The 22,120-nt window shown below is 40.6% G+C and overlaps 1 protein-coding gene across 1 annotated transcript in view; it reads right to left on the minus strand.

Moving 5' to 3' along the window:
* Positions 1–622: 622 nt before the first annotated feature.
* LOC123972468 overlaps positions 623–22,120 on the minus strand; it is a 61,213-nt gene continuing 39,715 nt past the window's right edge. The window contains exon 11 of the mRNA XM_046051982.1: positions 623–1,123. Within this exon, the coding sequence (XP_045907938.1) occupies positions 623–1,123 (501 nt within the window). The remainder of the gene's footprint in view (positions 1,124–22,120) is intronic.

A 22,120-nucleotide genomic window follows, 5' to 3' on the forward strand; every position in this document is an offset into this window, starting at 1 on the left:
TTCGCAGTTGGTCTGAAAGCACCATAAGAGCTGTCGCTATTGGGATAAGGGCGATGCCAGATGTAGTCAATGCCCACTGGACCACCAGCAGTCATAAGTAGTAACATACCAGCTTACAGCGCCCTAATCACACAATGCATGATAAAAGACCACCAAAAAATGTAGGTCATAGTTCCCGCCTGGTCTCAAACCAGGGACCTTCTGTGCAGAAAGCAAGCATCTTATCCACTACGCTATAGAAACTGTGACCCACAGCATTTGCCATCCACGTTTACAACAGTTAACAAGATGGCTCACATCATCATTTTCTTGTGAGATGAACAGATCTATCTCTTCAATTTCCACTTGTTCTGAGAGGGACCTGACACGAGGTCCGTAGCTGAGCCGGGTGGACGCTGCCCTAACGGTTTATGTAAGCAGCGGCTGTCATGTTGTCTGTTCTCACCAGCATGTTTGTCTCTCAGCAGTGGAGCAAAATGTTTCAGCACTTTCAGCACTGTGGACTCCAGGCAGTTTATGGGGAGAGATGGAGGCTATGGCCACTTCATTCCCACCACGTGAGGATGCCACATCCCGCCCCAACCAATGAGAGACGTGTCTGTGTAAACTGTGACATGTGACGTCACTCTCCCCGCTGAAAGCACTGAGAGGATTCCCAGTACGTCAGGTCTGACTGTATGGAGGAAGGGACAGACAGCAGGCATCTCTTGTGTTTTACCGGATCGAGGCGGAGACAGCCGAACCATCTCTGGATTTTCCCCACGTGGAGGAGGCCCAGAAGGATCACCACGGCATCACAGACAGAGCTGAGAGCTTCCAACCTGGCTGTCATGTCAGCTGAGTCCAGATGCACTCCCAGATAGATTATTGACTGGCAGGGGAGAGGAGAGCTCTTCTGCCAGTTTATAGCAAAGCCCAGGCAGGACAAATGTTCCACGAGCTTCATCGTGTGGAGTGCAGAGCTCTTCCTGGAGGCTGCCATGACAATCAGGTCGTCTAGATAAAACAACACTCTGATGCCCGACCTGCGCAGCGGCTTGAGCGCTGTTTTCACACTTTTGGGGAACGTGCACAGGGCCAGAGAATAGCGAAAGGCAGCCGACCGTATTGAAACTGGGCTCCTCTGAAAAGAAACCCAGGATGTTTTTGTGTATGGGGATGATGGGGACACGGAAATAAGCTTCCTTTAGATCGATGGATGTAAAGCAATCGCCGGGACGCACACATTCCCGTACATGCTTGACGGAGAGCATATGGAATGGCCTCATCATTATGGATTTGTTGAAGAGGGAGAGATCCAGGATCGGACTCATTCCACCTGTTTTCTAGGGCACCAGGAAGTAACGGGAGTAAAATCCCTAGTTCTCCTCGCCCGGCGGAACTTTGGAAATAGCTCCTTTTTCAGGAGCTCTGTTATTTTTGCCATCATAGCAGGTGTCTCTGGCAGTCTCCAGCACCCCGTTGAAAGGAGGAGGGGGGCTGGAAAATTGCAGAGTGTAACCTTTATTCATCTCGCCATCCACTCGTTCATGGACATATTTTGCCACGGACAGTAGTGCTCTGAAAGCGGGAGAGCAAAAATGGACTCTATGGACACTTCTGACAGCCAGAAAAGAGGCCTCTCCACGAGCTAAAAAGCTGCTCCACATGGCCCATGGGAGGGCTGTGGCGGAGATTGTGTGAACAACTCCGGCCGCTCGTTCTCTGTGTCAGACTCATGCCACGGGGAAAAACCTCCACTAAAACACGCTGATGGGTGAGGAGGCTACAGAAAGGCAGAGAGTGTGGATGGGCTGTTGTGTTTATGTGATGTGAATGTTTTTCGCTCATGATAATATGAGAAAGTGACAACAGCGGCTCAACAAGTGACGCAGCGCGTTCGTGCGCAGCGGAGCTAGCCTGTGTGGGAGATGTGTGTGTTAATAGCTGTAGGAAACTCGGGGGAGAGAAAGGCAGACTGACTGTTAGGAACATGTTCTTTATTGATATTTGGGGAGGAGTGCTGGGGACCTAGGCACGTCTCGCAGCGGGCGTAGAGGTCAAAACCAAGGTTGTAGCCAACGTTGCATGAAGGGCAGAGGCGGACTCTCTCTGAACGGCGGACCCCGTCTCGCCATGTTCTAGCCGTTCATCTGCTCTTTAGACAGCTCAGTGCTGAAAAATTAAAAATGGGAGCTGATGGCCCTGTCTCACTGTTGTATATATACATGGTCAGACATAGAAGAGTCCCACACCGCGGATGGGTGTAGACAAGCTTTTCTCAGTGCAGCGCATGTGCGCGTAGGGATAAACCCAATAGCGATAGCCTTAGAGGGCGAACCATTTACGAAGGAGAACATATATTACTGCATCCTACCAGTGATTTATCAAGCAAAATTGACACTGGGTAGTTCTCCAATGTGAGAATTTGCTGCTTTTGGTTTATATAATTTTCAATTGTATTTGAGCCTACAAAACAAGCAATTTTAAGACCTTAGGCTCTGGGAAACTAATTGGTATTTTTTAATATTTTTTAATACTAATTTATTTTCCAATTCCTTGATGAATCAGAATAATTAATAATATAAATAATTGTTTGTTGTTTTTTTCTAAAGAGCTGCTAGCAGTCTAAGGCTGTTCCTAATTACAAATCTAATGTGGCTAAATTGTGAATTTAACAGAGAGACTAAACAGTGAAGCAACCATTCAAAATGAATTCTTAATTGCCACCTGTTCTGAGCTGTCAATGGTCAGGAGTTGCAGGGCTTATCAGTATTGTATAGGCGTCTTGGTACACAACACAAAAGGTGAAACAATTCGCACTGACTGAAGATAGCAATCACATAATGGAGGCTTATTTATGTGCTACACATGGGCTGAAATCAACAGTAGAGTTTACAGGTGGCTACCATGAGAGAAATCCCTTGTCATTGTCAAACCATAACAACATGTGATTAACAAGCTCTTTTATAAGGCAGTCCACTGACATCAGATTCACAATCAATCTACTTTTCCTTTTCCTGGCTGATGGGTGAATCATATGCTGCGTATACAGTAGTCTCTGAAGCTGCTGAACGGAAAAGTCTGTAGATCAGGTGTTTGAGTTAAATTATGCTGAGGGAAAAATATCAGTGAGGAGGAGGATGACTCAACGCACCTTCCAGGGGAATGAAGCCCATGCACAAATAGGCCTTGACATGCAAATGAAGATGATCATGGACATTCTGTATGCTTATAAATGGTATTTTTCAGTGTGCCTTCATGGATTCTCCACCTTTTTTTGGAAGTAAACAAAACATTCTTCCCAATCTACTCTCAGACATCCCAGGCTCCATCTTCATTCCTGCACTGCACGGTCACATGTAATGAAATAAAACTGACAGAATTTGATTAAACAATGTCCTTTACCATATATTCAGCTTGACGTTTTTAAGTTTAGTTTGAGTGGAACATATCTTACAATGTCAAAATCTACAGGGCTATCGACTAACTTTTTTTCATTAGGAGCACAGCAAAGCCTGAACGATACTAGATTTTTGTGGCTAATGCCAATATTGATACCTGCGACCTTAAAAAAATCATATAAAGATAAAGAGTCCGATACTCTTCTTTCTTCTTTTTTTTTTTTTACACAGACACACAAATAACACATGCCAGAATATTTAACCTTTACCCTGAAGTTTAAGCATACCAATTCAAACTGATCGTTAATCAACACTCAGCAGTATTGTAACTGTATTGATGTTTATCTGTGAAAAGGCAAAACATCTTCAAGTATCTTCTACCAAGTCTTGTTGCATTTAATTTTAACACACCATGGATATTTATTTATGTAGTACTGACCTGTTCTTTACTAATAGATACATTTTGCATAAATAACAATGTACTGTACTTTACTGCACTAATGAAAAATGAATCATTTAGCAACATAGCTCCAGTTTTCTGAACTGTAAGTGTGATTTTTTCCGCATTGAACTACCACTAAAATGGTTGCAAACTCAACAGTAGCTGTCCATAGCCCTGATTGTCCATCTTAAACAGGAAAAACTCTGAGCTGTAATACTGTTTTCTTTACCCTGGGGACAGAGGAGTTTGAATTAGTTACACTAACATTCACTGCTGAATGCCATGGCAAGCAACAAGAAGAGTTTGCAGTGGCACACCGATGTGAAGCTCTATACAGAAAATGAAGTGTAAAAATACAGGAAGCACCTGGGAAGAGTTTCTAGTGTTCTGGGTACTCTTTCTGGTTAGAACTGATAGTCATGCCATGGCATATTGTACACAAAGATGTAAATGTAAAGCTCATTTGGATGCAAATTCAAACAAACATTGGCCAAGTCTTCAAAGTCAGCCTCATGTAACACCAAAGGAGCAGTTCCACATTGCATAACAGATTAGTCTTGTCTTTCCAGGATGTTCATGGTCACAACAGTGACTGAACTGTCACCGCGAGGTTCAACTAAAAGTTATTATAAGTCAACAAGCTCTTGAGTTGAAGATTTTCAAGTATTAAATCAGTGAACAAAACCATTCTTTCTGAAAATACCATTACCTCCTCTGGGGAAGTTGGAATGTTTGATTTACAGTATACCTGGTTGCAAAATATGTTTTATGAGCATATGCTGCTAAGGGTAGAAATGGTACTGTACAACCACACTTTAATCTTAAAAAATGAACTCTTCAGCCAAGAGGAAACATTTCTTTTTAACATACTGAATGCTATAAAGCTGTATTCCTGTAAGAGATAGCCTTCCAGTAAAGGGCCCACCATATGCATTGATATAGAGGCTGAGGTTATGGGCAGGTAACACGTACTTAAAGTTCCTGCTTAAAATTAGTAGATGCATTTAATGTAGACAGAGATCAGTAAGGCATGAAATGAGCCATCCCTGTGGAGGCGTCTCTAAAGCAGTGTACAGTAGGTACCTCGATTTCTCCCTGCACAACACAAGCCTGGTTATAGTGGCTCCATAAAGACTGTGCATGTGGTCTGCACTAACCTACACATATCAACAAAGCTGGTCTGAGGTTAATTGCTGTCAGACAACAATAATCACATTCCTAGGGGTGGTGTTGGATAGCATTTTATCAAATCTGAATTAATTATAGAATACATTTATGGAATCAATTTTAAAATCAAACTTAGTTTGCCTTTCAACACTTGCAACAAAAACTCAACGATTAAACACCTGTTGGTCTAGTTGAACTACAAAAACAGACAATTTGCTTGTGGGGTTACAGAGTAAGTTTGGTTTCTGAGAACAGACACAGGCTTGCAAAGAGCACTTTATCCTGACAATAGCCAAAAGTTTCATTCCAGCTGCAAAGGAATCAGTGTTAATGAGCTATTGTTGATACAATCCACCTTCTGTGAGGTTTGTAATTTTAACCAGTGAAAGATGAGAAGCCTGCCACCTAAAAGTGTTGCTCTTTTCTAAGAAAAAGACTGAGGAGAGACAAGAGACAACAGGAGATTGTTAAGCGTCAGAATTGAGCACATCTGGCTGACCGCAAACTGGATCCAAAATGGATCCTGCTATCCAAACCTAAACCTACACAGGCCAATTTTGGATTTGTCAACATGTTAAATTCAGGTGTGAGGTAGTCTTCTTTACACTCTCTGACTTTAAGTTTCTGAAAAGAAACTAAATTCTAGCGGGGTATCTATCATCAAAAAGACTAACCTGGAAAATGGCTCAGTAAATCCTGCCATTTCCCTAAAGCCAAGCTGCCGAAACAACCCCCTCAAGTCATAATGAGGAGGAAAAATGTGATGGGAAACAACTGCGAAGCCACTGTGTGAGAAGGGAACACGGGGCCAGCTGCTCACTAGATCAGCTTCAGCAGGGGTATCTCACTCCATCACCACTGCATCAGTGAACACATCACATAGCTGGAGAGAGGCTGCATCAATCAAACACCACGCCACAGGGAGCTCGAGCTTTCAGCCCCCTTGGGAAAAACTTTGGAGACAGTGTCGAAACACAACAAAATATCAACAAATGAGCCTTGGGTTATGGCACATTTTGAGTGTAGAAATAAATAAATAAAGTTTACAGACTCCCTGCTGATACAGATGGGTGCACTTCCTTCCCATGCTTAATCCATGCTTTAACAACTAGGTAAACTCTGAGGGAGAAAAACAAAATATCCATAAAGGGTGGGGATAAAATGGAAGAGAGAACGGAAGAATCTATAGAACAAACAAGTCCGGATTTATTTTCAACAGGCTTCAGTGCACTGGCTCATTTAGATTATTTGTTTGGATCTATTGCAGCTACAAATGGCTGATGAAGAAAAAATTCTGACAACAGATTCAGCTACCTGGACTTCAAGCACTAGGAATACGAAGATGGGGTCAATCTATTGTTTTTTTTTTTTTACGAAGACAGAAATTTACGTTGTTGTTTTATCATGCAATTCTAGAGAGTATTCTAAGATACGGTATCACAGCACATGTAGGCTAGCTGGGTTGTGCAATAAGTAGGCGATTGGGGTAATACATGGGCTGTTGGATTGTTCAATACGTCATTGTGAATTGCATAGGTTTTTTGAAATGTGTCATTTGTGCAATATGTAGGCTATTTGGGTTGTGCAATATGTCATTTGTGCAATATGTAAGCTATCGGGGCTGTGCAACATGTCATTTGTGCAATACAAAGGCTATTAGGGTGCGCAATATCTCATTGTGTAAGGGTTGTGCTATATTTGCGGGGAATGCAGTCGACAGGGTTGTTCAATCAAAAACTGCCATTGGAAGAAGGAGTTAATGTGCTTAATACGTATATAGGTACCTGTCTAATGTATATGAGAGCATGTGTTGTGTTGCATGAGAATATGTGTTGAGAGATGTTTATATCTGTATTCAAAACAAATTTCTCTTTGGGGACAATAAAGTGTATCTTATGTTATCTTCTCTTACCTATCTTATAGGCTACTTGGATCTAGCTGTGAAGGAACTTGATACACTGCAGACTATTCTTGTAAAAATAAACACAAAATGTGACTGTTTTTCTCCATACTACACTATAACTCAGCTTGAGAAGGAAGCAGCACACAGGAACGACTGTGTGTGCACTGATTTGGTGAAAAAAATACAGAAAAGAAGAATTCTGGACTTTTACATTTCGGGTCGGGAAACGGGCAGCAAACATCACAGCAGATCCATCTCACCCCGGACACAACCTGTTCCAGCTTCTCCCCTCCGGTAGTCGCTACAGAGCACTGTACGCCAAAACCAAGAGACTCAGGAACAGTTTCTTCCCACAAGCCATCACTCTGATGAACAGCTGACTCTGCCTCACAGTGTCAGGGACAATTCCTGTGCAATAACCCAGTCACTCTGTCTCTAATCAGCCACCTGTTTACTGGTTACCACTTATTGTTTATTCATCATTCTTTCATTCTCTGTTCCAGAGCTGTTCATACTGTTATATTGTATATATTGTATACCAAATCCACCTACCTCAAGTACATAATACCTGCACATAATACTTATTGATTCCAGCATCCTTTGCACTATGCTCCATCGCACTGTGTACATGTATGCATGTATGTGTATGTGCACCTGTATATCTCATCCACCTCCGACATGTACATAATAATAATAACTAGAATGGGCATTTCCTTAAGAAAATGGGGGTGAGAGCTGCCAGCTATTTTTTGCAATTGCTACCGCTGTCGGTGCAATGTGCAGCTACATCAGCTAAAAGACTCAATGATGTGCTGCACACTTGTTCAGCAAACATATGTGTTAAGTTTTGCCCCTTTTCGTTAACATGCTGTGAGCAGGGTTTTGTCCATCAATCTCTGGATCCGGAGCAAGAGCAAGACCTCCACCACTGGACTACTCAGATACACTGTGAAGGGAAGGCTTTCAAGTTTCTTTGTCAATCATGTCTTATTCTGACAAAAAAATGGCTCCTAAGCACCAACAGAAGGCATGTTTTGCTTATAAACATATTTTCTGTGATGGCTACTGCGCTGTTGAAGAATAAAATAAATGAACATACATTTATTCATTTAGCTGACGCTTTTATCTAAAGCAACTTGAACCTGGGCCTCTCACACCAAAGGCAGGTATCTTATCCATTGCGCCATCACAGCTATTGAGTTAACAAGCTATTAAGTCTTTCACTGCACAATTCTTTGGCTGTTCATTTATTTTATTCTTCAACAGCAGAGTAGCCATCACAGAGCAAAACATGCCTTCTATTGGTGCTTAGGAGCCATTTTTTTGTCAGAATAAGACATGATTGACAAAGAAACTTGAAAGCCTTCCCTTCATAGGAACATTTTAAAATGCATAAAAATATTAATATAAAATCAACCATTACAGATATCAGCAACACAGGTAATAGCACCCATCTCATGAAGAAGATATATAATTTGAAGTTGGAACCAAGTTTGTAGAACAAACGGTACAGGAGCAGACAGATGCCAAAAAACGGCGGAATAAATTAGCATCATTAAGTTCCAACAACAAACAGCTGTGTAAAGTTTAAAGCTATAATATACTAACATTACGACCCGAGGAATTTGTGGTCACCATATTTAGTTTGTTATCATTAAGTTCAAACACCATAGGCTACAGGTGTTTAAAGTTGAAACCAATTAACAGTGGTGCCAGCTGCAGGATTCAAACCCACAATTGGAATAGGAGGTGCGGCTCCAGAGACTTATCACTAACTAACTGCACCACCAGCCAGCCTGATTGTAATGATACAATTTCATGTGTTGTTGATACAAAAAGTGTATTTGCTTAATAAAAAAAGCTTTACAGCTATCATTTAGGACTTTTTAGTAAGTGCTTGAGTAGCTGAGCATAAAAATATACCTCATGTCCAAACTCCAAACAGGGAGGAAGATGCAGCAAGTTAAAGAATTAGTGACAGGGGGAGACCTCAGCCTGCAGCTACAACAGGGAGTGAATGGGAGACGACTGAGACTTTCCAATCAATTAAGGATCAGAGATTAAAAACTAAACGTCCACTGAGCAGGATTTTGACATTTTGAGGGAGAAAAGGCATGTGGCTACATTTTGGTGCCTTTTTTGTGCTTAGAGATAAATATACGTGACTAGCAGCAGTTTACAAAAAAATTTCTGGTCTGCAAAATCCTCCTGTCTCCACTCTAACTGATCACATGACACACTGGTAAAGTCTGCTAAAAACTGTAAAACACTTCACTTTGGAAGGGCATAGTTCCTAAACTAAACATTTTTTTAGCAAACACCAAATACAACTTTGAAAGATCAACATCTTTTCTGCAACTTACAGCTGAAATTGAGTCTCTAGCTGCACATATGCCGGAGCACTAAGCTCTTAAAGTTGGAAGAGTGGAGTACCTGCTCCCATAGGAACCCATTCATTTTAAAATGCATAAACATATTAATATAAAATCAACCATTACAGATATCAGCCACACAGGTAATAGCACCCATCTTATTAAGAAGATGCACAATTTGAAGTTGGAACCAAGTTTGTAGGACAAACGGTACAGGACTAGTTAGATGCCAAAAAACAGCGGAATAAATAATAATAATAATAATAATAAAGAGCTGCAGCTCTCACACTTTTGTTCTCTAATAATTTACTCCTGCATCTTTGCACTCTGCTCATTGCACTATTGTCTCAGTCTGTTTATATTGTTTTTGTTTATAGTGTGTATATATGTGTTCTCTATACTGTAGCCTGTGTCTGATTTTATTATTGTATTGTTTAAGTAAGCACATTGTGAGCAATGTACAATCCAGAGTCAGATTCCTCATATGTGTACACATATCTGGCAATAAAAGCTGATTTTGATTCTGATTCTGAGCTGCATGTGTTGTTTGTTCTGCAGAAAGCTGGAGGTAAATTATGAAGTCAAAATCAAGCCAGCAGCCTACATCATGCCTTTTCTAATGTTCGTTCTGCTACAGAGCAAGTTTTCACTCCCAATTGTTGCCCACCACTCTCCTCTTTAGTGTTGTCTCACAGTGCAAGAGCATTGTATGTTTTGTACTGACAATATCAAACATGTTTGAAAATCTCAAAATGTCTGAGGGGGCTCAAAAAGTAGACCAAACTGCCTCTCTGCTCTGTTCAAACTTGTAGAACAGTTCCAGCGTGGATTGAGTTTTTATTTTGACATTGTTTATTTTTTGCCTGCCTTTAGTATGCAAAATATCATGTATAATGATACTAGCAGTGTTTCCCATACATAAGCTTTACTTGGGTGGGCCACCCAGGTATATATGGCGACCGATTTTAAACTCGTTCTTGATTGCAGCGCTGCGCAGCGCATATTCGCTCCTCACATCCTCTCATTCGGTCACTCTCTCTCTCTTTCTCTCTCACTCTCTCGCAAACACGGACAACAGACCCATCCGTGAATTTAACTGGTTGGTATCATAAACACCTCAGCGCAAATCTGTCCTTGTCGGAGACCCATCTTCAAAACAGTTGTTAGCAAGCATGTAAGGAGTCTAGCTAATAAGGATAGCTATGTTAACTTTGGAAAACAGCTGTCGAATAAATCGTATAACTGGTAGTCTACAGGTGCATTCGAGATAACTGGCTGACTTTCGCCAACTTGATAGATAGGGGAATAAAAACAGCGCCGTCAAGTCAGACACAATCTACCTCCGGTAGACTGCATGAGCTTACTGTGAGTTTATAACAATGATCTGGCCTTGCTCCCACGAGGTCTAGTGATGCGACACCTCGCGGGAGGTAACGCTCTGTTATAGGCTACTGAGAAAAGAGGTGGATGTAAATTTCGGTAGGTAGCTTACAATATCTGTTTTGCCAAATTATGCAATTCACTTAATGATTCTTAATAATCATAAAATATATACTGATCATTTATCACTGTTGATGAACCCCACAAAGAATAGTATAGCGTTTAAAAGCAGAACTTTAATGCATTTTCATTCTCGGCAGGCATGCAAAATTCAGCATAACACCTGTGACAGTCGACTGCTGACTAGAGCATATTTTTGTATTTTTCAAAAGAGGATAAAACTGTGTCTGGACATATTTTTAAGGGGAAAAAAAGAAAAACAATATCTACGGCCTCTGAAGCGTTTCCCCTGGCAGTTGCTGACTGACAACTGCCAGACATGAGTTGCTGGGACAAGCACTGTCAATTTCCATGGCGGTTTACTGCAACATGTCATAATGTATCTTGACTATGAAAGTTGATACAAGCCTTTTCTTTTTATTGATTTATAATTTTGACCAAATTAGTACATTCTTACAATAAAAACAATCTGCATTTTCAATTTGACAGTAATTGTTATGTAATATGCTTTAGATATTAAATGTGACAATGTAGTTAAATATATTGTTATATTGTTGTTGTCAAACTGCAAATAGAACATCTTGTTCACAGGGGTGAATATCTACAGACTAAATGACTAGAAGACTAAAGAAGCAGAATATCATGATCTCTGTGATTCATCAGGACCCGACTTCTATCAATGCACAGTAGAAGCAGCAAAATGATAAATGGGGGCCAATCAGAATAAGATGCTAGTTGCTTCGTATTCAGTACAAAGGTAGTCAGCTGGGAGCCATTAGTGCATGAGTACCTTTTTGCCAAATCAAGACATATTGTGCTTTTGTTAGTTATGTGTCTTAATAAGCTACATAAAAGCATTAAATATAGCGCAATGCCATTCAAACAGACTGTGGGAAAATGGAGGAGTATGATGTCCCTGAGCATAGAGATTATGTCAAAGCCAGCTGCATAATAACGGTAATTCACCAAGTTGCTCTGTTATTATGCTACTGTTCCAAAAGAAAATCCTTATCCTTCTCAGAAGATATAGGCAAAATGCTGCCTGAGCAGGCCTAAGCTCATACTCTTGAACTGGACTCAAAGTTAACCAACTTCTAACATCAAACAGGGTTATGGCATACCTCCCTTACCCACTGTCATTCATGCACACGCACACAAACACCAACATGGCCTCATCAAATAATTAAAGGACATAATGACAGTACAGTCCTGAATGTTAAATGACTTCAGTCTTTTATTTTGCAAAGACCAGCTGAGCTTCCTTTTAACTCCCAGAGAGAAAAAAAGCGAAGGTTCAAAACACTCTGATACAGTCTTTAAAGACAGGTTGGATTTTGAATGCTCAAGATGTGTTTCATGGTATGTGTGCGTTTGTGGTAGGATTTCTATGCTGCATGCATATGGGTGTGGGAGGCTGCGTTGTGTAGTTGTGTGCATCTGTGTGTACGAACGAGTGGGTGGATAAGTGCATGCATGGGAATGTGTTTCTGTGCGTCAGTTTGAATCCGTGTGTATACACAAATATTTATTTGCTCTTTTAGTCTTAAATGTACACAGGCTGAATTTGACCTTTCAACATCTTCCAAAGCTCCAAACAGGCAAAGGATCATGAATGTGACAGAGATCAATTCTCTCATTTCCCCTTTTATGCTCTCCTGGGTTTTTCTACTTGGACCTTTTGTCTCTGGCCTAAAAGAGAATTAATTGACCTTCTGCCCTATGAAACGTATCTGCTGAAAACGTACCTATCATCAAAAGTATAATGAAGTGACTGATAATTAATTAATGCAGCCCTTACTCTGTTAATACTACAGGCCTCAGCCATCTGTATCTGTATTAGGGAACCACGCTTCAGTGCTTGTGATTATGGCCAGAGAAAACAGTAGGTGACTGTCTGGCAAAAACACAGCACGCCTGATGTAAATAAAACACAACAAGAATGCTGCAACCCTCCTCCCCTCTACATTCCTGTACTCCTACACCAGAATGACATCTACAGTAGTATGTATGCAGTCACCAGGTTATTCATAGGGAATGTGAAGTACCAAGCATGAGATTTTCAACAGATTATTCAAGTTCTTTATTTTGAAAAAGAGCTTTATGTTCATACAACAAAATTGTAGATATTCTGTTTGTCAGTTTAGCTGGTGAGCAGCTGTTTTAGAGCATTTGTGAACTGCATTTTGTCAGTTTTTTACATGAATGCTAATTGGTGTCAGTTTGGATTTATTCAGTAATTGCTCGCTGATATATTGCTGTGACTTTTTTATGTATGTGTATGATGCTTAGCTCTAGCTTGGTTTCAGACCTCAGAATTGATGTTTATATCTGTGATTCAAATATGACTGTTAAATTGAGCTAATCAAAGGTTTGTAGAGCTAGAATGATAAGTTGTGTAATCAGTTACTTGATAGACAGAAATGAATCAGCAACTATTTTGATAATTATATGATACTACTGTATACTGGTTTTTGGACTTTTGGTTGAACAAAAAAAGCTATTTGAAGACTTCACTTTGGGCAGTGGGAGCGTGAATTAATTGATAATGATAATAATCATTACATTTGCTGCCCTATTCTGAGTCTTGATTATCTTGGCTCACAAAAGCTTTATGATTACTACATCCCTACTTATTATGTCTTCTATTGACAGTTACTTAAACGTAATCATGATGGATAGGCTAAGAGCAACAAACTAGAGCATTACAGACATTACTGCACAGCACTTGGACAATACTAGTGTCCAGAAAAAGCATATTAACAATTACGAGTACTCGTAAAATAAGAGTATCCATGCCAAACCCTTGTTAATAGTTTGCATTTGGCTTCAAACCAAGATAACAAACAAATCGTAAATGCTAAATGCTGTTAAGTAAAATGTGCTGAAATATCCATATCAAATCATCACTGCTAAAACAGTAACCATTAAGAAGAAAAAAAAATAATATATTTTGTATTCAATTTCTCCTTGGCACCTCACGACAGCATTACTGTGTGTGGGGACTGGCTATGGTTGTTAATAATACCCCTGTGAATCCTGTATTCATTAATAATGAGTTAAATCCACCCTTCCTCCTCCCTATCAGCTGTTCATTTAGTTAGAGAGGATAAACAAACCTCAGTCAGACTACACACGTGGCCTTTGAAACTTCAGCTTGGTGTCAGCTGAGCAACTGTCACTCTGTCTCGTGGAACACTGGGTGATATTTTGAGGCACCAGGAAACCTTTAGCCAAGGGAAACATTAAAAGATTAAACACAAGTGTTTTAATACCTATGTTGTTTACAGAGGCTGACTCGATATTCCACTTGGCCTTATCTAAACTTGCTGAATGCCTCAGGCTGATTGATAGTGCTATTTTATCTACTGAAAGCAATTCAAGCCACCCCAACTTGCACACAATCTGGACTCAAGGACGGTCAGGCAGCCGTGGAAATGAAATTACAACAGATTTTCTGAGAGTTACCTCTCTAAATTCTGTGCACAAGTAACAGCTGTCAGTAGGTGAAATAATCCCTCACACACTTATCAAAGCCGGTCTAATAGATCCCCATACACATGCAGACAAATCTCTCTCAGCTGCCAATCTTGTGCTGCAAGGAGAAAAGTAATAAAAATACAACATGAAATGTTACTTATTAAGCTTTTTCCTTACAGCATTGAAACAAAATAAGAACAAAATGTCTTTATTTCCATGGTCTGATAGACTGCAGCTGATGTCTTCACAAAAACACCTTAAACCAAAATGTAAAGTTGCCCTCTCAGAAGTGTAAGCAGGAGACAGATCTGTCCTGAAGCGAGAGGAATAGCGAGAAGGTATAAGTGACAGCGAAATTGGCTGCCACAGGAGACGCCAATTTCCTGATGTGTTTCAAACCACCAGCAGAGAATAAATACAGTAATATCATGGAGACATCTGAGAGAATGATCTAAAGAAAGTCTTCTTCTATAGACTGGTGCAGTGGCTGGCATGCCTGCGTACCCTTTGTACTCCTTTATTCTTCTTTTTAAAAAATCAACATGTTTTTTGTTTTTGAGTCACATGGTTGCACAGTTATGGATCTCATTCCCATCCGGCTCAGAAGTATAATCTATTTTGGTTATATTAAAAAAAAAGTCACTGAATAAAAGGCAGACAAAGCTTTAACGTTAGAGACATTTGTAGTGGCAAGAATGCTCCCTTTAATTCAGGGAATTTAGATGTAAGATGAGGTGTAAGCAGTAGTGGAGAGAACATGAGAAAATGGGATTTTTATTTGGTAATGTGCAAAACTCAGAGATGGCTGTTCTTCTCATATGTCAACAGTAATACTATCTAAACTAATTAGATATTTCTCATAATTTCATGATTTATTTACTGTCACCTCCAGTAGAGCCAGAAATGAACTGTCCACACTGTGCCATTTGAATAGACACAATATATTTCCCCTCACATATTGGAAAGAAAATATATGTGAAATCATGCCTTTTCAATCTACCTTGGCAAAACTTTACTTAAAGCCCCACTATTTACTGTTACTACGCAGTATAATACTACAATATGGTTTCTGACACATTATAATGTAGATGTAAGCAAAAATAAGGACACTTTAATGTAACTGTTTATGAAACTGTGTTTTATGAGCCTCCACTTGTTGGTGCCCACAGGAGGAGTTATAGTTGTTGATAAATACATTAATAAACACTTATATCTGTTGTTTATTAAAACACTACATTATAGTGTGTCATGAACCATTTATTAAAGGAGGTTAAAGGAAAGTTTATCATCTACCTATAGCATCATTCATTTCAAAACCAACGCTGTCATCTGTTCACTTTACAGAAGCGCATCACCCTAAACACTCCCTCTCCCCATGTCCCATGTTTCTTCCACCCATACAGCTTTGGATCTAAAAAAATATATGTATCCTCTCCTATCATTTACTTTACAAACAGCCCCAATACAATCAACACATTTTTGGCCATAAACGCCTGTGCTATTATTATCCATAGTGCCAAATTTTGTATATATTATTTATTTAACCTTTATTTAACTAGGAAGTCACATTGAGGTTAAAATCTCTTTTACGGTGTGTGTTAATTGTCTTTCCATGTGCAGGCAGTGAACAAACTTCCTTTTGGAGGATGTCTATTCATTTTTCTTTCATTTGTCTCTTTCTGTTTACTGTTTATCTCCACCTCCATCCATCTACATCAAAGCTTTGACAGCATTAGTGAGCAATCCTACCACTGTGTGATCACGCATTACAGCTTCATTTTGTATATCAGCAAAAGTGTAACAACTTTGACGTTGTACAATATTTTCTCTCGCTGCAATTAGATGAGCTCCCTGCCGGGCTAACTGCTTTACAAGTCTAAACTCCACACTTAAAGACTGCTGACAAAATATTTTGCCAGTGAAAAACATTAACTTAAACAATGGCGGTGGTCTGCAAAATGTCTGCTTTACATCTACAGAACTCTCAATGGGGATTAGCTTTTTTTACTATAGTTACAGAATATAAATCCTTTTTAACATGTGTTTAGCTCTGAAGTACAATGTTTATTCATCTTTGGTCTGCACGCAAAGTATTTTAGTAAGCATAAAGCAAACAGCTCATCATCAACATACTAAAGGTGAAGCGGTCAGTCCAGTTTCCTGCCAAAAAGCCGGCAGGAAAGAAGCCCAAAAAAGCTGCATTGTAGCTTTGTAATATAATGAGAAAAACAAAAGTCTTAATGTCCAATTGATCAGACTGCTATGATATATTATGATAGGATTATAGACCTGAGTGATTTGCAAGTATTTTCACGTCCTTGAAGGTGTCACATGCACAGCCTCCATCCGAGGGCTGCAACAACAATCAACAACGGACAGACATGGTATTAGAAACAGCCTTGGGGGAAAAAGTGCTTTAAGCAGAATAAATCAAATAGGTCGACTGTATTTATCTATCACATCATGTATACTTTAATCAAAATACCTCAAGAGTTTCTAAACACTTTAACTTAGAAAGCAAGTAAAAGGGTACTGATGAAGAACTGGCCCCATAGGAGAAGTCAGCTCTTGACTCCTATGTATTAAAGTCGGTATTTGACTGTGAAAAAGCAAATCACAGAGATAATATGCAATAGACTTGACTCTTTAACCCAGTGTAAATCTGTGACTGATACTGTGGAAATATATATGGTTACACAGATTCAAGTTATATTGATAAAATGGCTTACGGCGAGCTAAATCCCCTTGCTCATCCATCAACAACTGAGGCAGCCAAACTCTGCCCTTTTGAATCCCATGTAACTCTCACCTTGGGGAATGTGAAGCTCGAACTGACAACATTCATATGACTGCTGTATGAAGGGAAACAGAGCAGACTGAAGGCTTGTTATAAAGACACTTAACTTTACACTGGCAAGCATTTCACTTTTTTAAGTGTCACTGTGTACAGACACTGCCATATTCACATATTATTCAAGCCATCTGTCCACGGTTATACAATTACCGAAGGTTCATCTAGCCTGGTAGCCAGCAAATGCCCATGAAACATTACCTCCTGACCATGAAAGTTCCTCACTCATAAAATACAGTCTGAACTGTGAAGGACCCCAGGAATCTTCCTGAAATCAAAAAAAAAAGCCTCCTGACACACTTAGGTCACTGACTTGAAGTATGTCTCAGTGCTCTGTAAACAGAGCGAACCCTCAGGTCAGGCTGACAGAACAGATGCAACCATTACTGCGACTGGGTGTGTCACAACCTCACATAAATATCTCCACTGCACCACAGCCAGACTGGAGTGTGAACACTACGTATGAACTGCAGTAACACTCAGATTTGACTGTCTTTGATTTCTCCAAACTCATGTGACTACTTATGCACAACACACACACACAAACACACACACACTGGTGCTGCAAATGCTACTGTTCCCAATGTAATCACTAAAGCTTGGTTTTCTCTCTGCTCTTGTATTCCCTTTTGCCATCCACACTATTTTAATTTCGTTCCTAATCCCACCTACAGAGGCCCAGGTAATTACATATGTTCAACACCAGTCCACACTGCAATATAGCAGGAGAATTGAGGAAAACAAGCTCCAGCATCTGTGCTTCACTACGAAACAAAGGGACAATGCAGCTGCCTCGTCATTTGCTCACTCATGTTGCTTTCTGTCTCACAATGTGCGTGGACAATGAGGGTACGCAGATCCAATGAGGTACCCTGGGATTCTCACACCCATATGTGTCTGTGTGTTCTATGGCTGATCTTTGATTTTTGAATACAAGACATGGGTTTGGGGCACAGTGGACTCAGCTGGATATTGATTTCTGTAACGATGCCGTCGTGTTTGCAATTCAAGCACATAAGGAGTAAAAATAGAACCATTTTCGATGGATTAGTAGGCTTGATAATGGCATAGGATGGGAAAAAGGCACCCGGTCTTAAAACAGTGGTAATTCCATGTGATTAGGCCAGCAACAGCACAAAAAAAAAGAGGAATTTACATCCCTAAAGATTTTGATTTGGTGCGATTTGTTTGAAATGTGGGGTACAAAAAGAGCTTTATTAGGCACCCAGTTACTCTATTAATCAAGGAAGTGTGCTTTCGGTGTTTAGATCCAGCTGAGGCTGGCTGGATAGCTGATGGTTGGGGCGCTGTGATGGATTGTGTGTATACTGTGTTCTCCGAGCAAGAAGTGGTACTCCCTGAGCCGGGCCAGCCCCAGTGGCACACAGCCATGAGAAATTAGATGATTGTGGCCAACATTTTTCTGCCTTGACATGAATCTGCAGATCCACTCCCTTCAACAGAACACACAGTCTGGGCTGGGAGGAGAAGCGTGTGACATGACTCATCATTCCTTCTTGTAAGGACGCTTGGCATAGTAAAACTATGGAGTAGCATGTATGTTCATGTTCATCCAGCTGTTTCTTAATATCTGTCTGAGAGAAAATATACAACGCGACCTGCAGCTAATCTGTTAACACAGATTAAAAGTCACTCTTTAAAATAAGGGTGGGGTTGAACCTGGAAATGTCACAGACCTCTTGCTCCCTGTTGGGCCTCAGCTAGGAGTCTCTAACAACAATTCCATCATTTACAATACTTTAAAGGTGTGGTTTATTTCACGAAAACTTGAGGGGAGGTCTAATTTAACCTCCCAACTGATTCGAATTCAAGGTAGACCTGGTTTCCTGCCAGGTATGATAGACAGCAGGTATAGCACTTGGACATCCCGTGGGATTGTTATGTTCTCTAGAGGTTCTGGACCCAAATGCAAGACACGACAGAGATGATGTAATTAAACACAATTTATTGTGAAACGATGTTGAAATAAAAACGATTCATGACCAGTGTTGAATTGCAAGGCAGGCAGTGTGAGTTGATCCGGGTGCTGGTAGCTGATAGAGCCCAACCAATACAGGATTTTTAAGTCTGATACCAATTTTGATATTGGAAGATTTTAAAATCCAACAGCCGATATATCGGCCGATATTCTAATTTCCCCTTATTTTCAGAAACGCATAACATAAACAAAGATTATCCCTAACATTTGTTATGTTGAGACCATACAAAGATACCACGACTTAAATGCAGTATAAAAACCTGGAAATCTGCTGTAGCCACTCTCCCAGTTTGGGGGTCACAGCCCCCAGTGCTCCGATTACCACTGGCACCACTGTTGCTCTTACTTTCCACATCTTTTCTAGCTCCTCTTTTAGCCCTTGGTATTTCTCAAGCTTCTCGTGTTCCTTCTTCTTGATGTTGCTGTCGCTTGGGATTGCCACATCTATCACTGCAGCTTCTTCTGCTGTTTGTCGATCTACATGATGTCTGGTTGTTTAGCCATCACCAGTTTGTCAGTCTGGATCATGAAGCCCCACAGGATCTTAGCTTGGTCATTCTCAACTACCTTAGGAGGTGTCTTCCATTTTGACCTTGGGACTTCCAGCCCATACTCATGACAGATGTTCCTGTACACTATGCCAGCTACCTGATTATGGTACGTACATACGTTCCATGTACGCACTTCCTGCCTGCATCTTACACCTTGCTGTTATGTGCTGTACTGTCTCAGGGGCATCCTTGCACAGTCTGCACCTGGGGTCCTGCCTGGTGTGGTAGACCCCAGCCTCTATTGATCTTGTACTGAGTGCCTGTTCTTGTGCCGCCATGATTAGTGCTTCTGTGCTGTCCTTTAGTCCAGCCTTTTCCAGCCACTGGTAGGATTTCTTGATATCAGCCACTTCTTCTATTTGTCTGTGGTACATGCCGTGCAGCGGCTTGTCCCTCCATGAAGGTTCTTCATCTTCCTTGTCCTCACCCACGGGTTTCTGCTGCCTGAGGTATTCAATAAGCCCTTCATTTTTGGGGGCCATCTTCCTGATGTACTCCCGGATCTTTGTCATTTCATCCAGGACAGTGGTCTTGACACTCACTAGCCCTCGGCCTCCCTCGCTGTCCCTTGCTGTGAGCTGGGAGAGGGCAGTGAAAACAGGATGGTTATCAAGTCTGGTCTCCGAAGAGGAAAAGCGATGAGGGCTATTTTTATTATTATTAAAGTATTGTAATTGACTTGACTAATGACCACTTCACCGTGAACACTGAGCCAAGCCAATAGCTGGCACAGCAGTGGAGTGAACGTGAACACAGGGAAACAACACACGAAGCAGTCTAAAGCAAACACGGAGAAACTAGGCGAAGTAGGAGACTTGTTGTCAGTAGCGTAGTTACCACACTGGTGAATGGAACGATCTGACGAAGACTAAAGTGAAGAGCTGGGGTTGACTTGATTAGTGGGATGAGACTCAGGTGTGCAGGAGGCTGGTAGCCACCGAGGAGGGCAACACCCAGTCAGACATACACACAGGCACAGACAGAGAGAGACAAACAGGGAAAAACAAACAAGAAAACACAGGGATGGGAGAAATGACAGGAAAACACAAGGAGAGAAGGAAAGGTACGGCCGGACCATGGCAGGGATAAACAAAATGTTATTTGAGGGTGCATCGTCGTTTGAACTTCAAAAACAGATTTTAAATTTCATAACTAGGACTTCTTTCAGCAGTAGAGCAGTTAATGTAACTAGGTCCAACTAAAAAATCCATAACTTGTTTCTATAATGTGGCTTCAACACTTGCAAACATTCTCCTTGACTAATTATGGACCTCCCTTTGTTATTTGGACATCTATTTATTTATTTATTTTTAACGTGAAAGGGTTTGCTCGAAGCAATGAACTGACAGAGAATTACGGAGCTTTATATCGAGTTTCAGCCCATTGTTTGGCTGTCCAGAGCGCAACTTGTTGGTTTACTCTCACCACTCTCACTGAGGATTTTTGGGCGCGGCAGGCAGCTGTTTACGGAGAAAAAGATCTAAAACCAGCAAAGACACACACTCAACGACTAGCTGGCGAACACAGTTGAGCATTTAGCAGCGGAAGAGTTAAGTATTTCCCTCAGGAGTGGTACAGACCAAAGACTTCTTTTTGGATGTGTCAATAAGCAACTGTTTGCAAACAAGTTATCCATATCAACTTAAAAGTGTCAAGGTTTTGTTCACAACTTGTTTACACTGCCCCCAAGTGGTCATAAAAATCAGTTATTTTTAAGAAGTTTAAGAATTGCATTTCTTATGTTCAATCAATTTACAGATTCCAAATTTTTATTTTGTTCATTGTTAATGACATTATGGTTTCTAATTGCTATGATGACAGAATTGAAATTGTGGAACTGTGTCATGTGCAGCTCCCCGGCGTGTGGTTGACACGCAAAGAGTGTTTTGGCAGCTTCAGTGGACTAAAAGCATGAGTGAATTGTTTGGCACACAGCACACTGGAGTAAGGGTCTGAAACTACTGCCCTATTTTTGTTTATTGAATTAAGGGTCAATTCTGAATTGATGCTGTTTAGTATGAAATGACTTAATGAGTGGATGGGTAATTTCATTACAATAATTAATAACTTTGATTAATTCATTATTAGAGATTCACTAACTTCAGTCCGGTTCAATTGCTAATTTAGAATTAAATTAAATTCTCTCTGAATAAATTGATAATTGTGAAACACCAGCAACAGTTGGTAGGACAGGAGTTTGTACTGTAGCCCCTGACAGCAGCCTTGTCATCTTTAAGCATACGGCTAATGTGCTGTATTCTCACTAAAAGACAGCAGGGCAAATTACAAACACTAATCAAGAGCATGCTTTTAACATGCTGCTGATGAAGGCAACCTGCTTTGGGCAATGACTGTTTGATTTAGGCAAATGTTATGGCTGTTTAAATATCACATACAATTTGTATTCACCATTGGCACAACCTTAAAAAGAGAGGGAAAAATGGTAGGCGGGGGCGGGGGGGAGATGGGGATTTT

This window comes from Micropterus dolomieu, linkage group LG06, assembly GCF_021292245.1.
Source record: "Micropterus dolomieu isolate WLL.071019.BEF.003 ecotype Adirondacks linkage group LG06, ASM2129224v1, whole genome shotgun sequence".
Lineage (NCBI taxonomy): Eukaryota > Metazoa > Chordata > Actinopteri > Centrarchiformes > Centrarchidae > Micropterus > Micropterus dolomieu.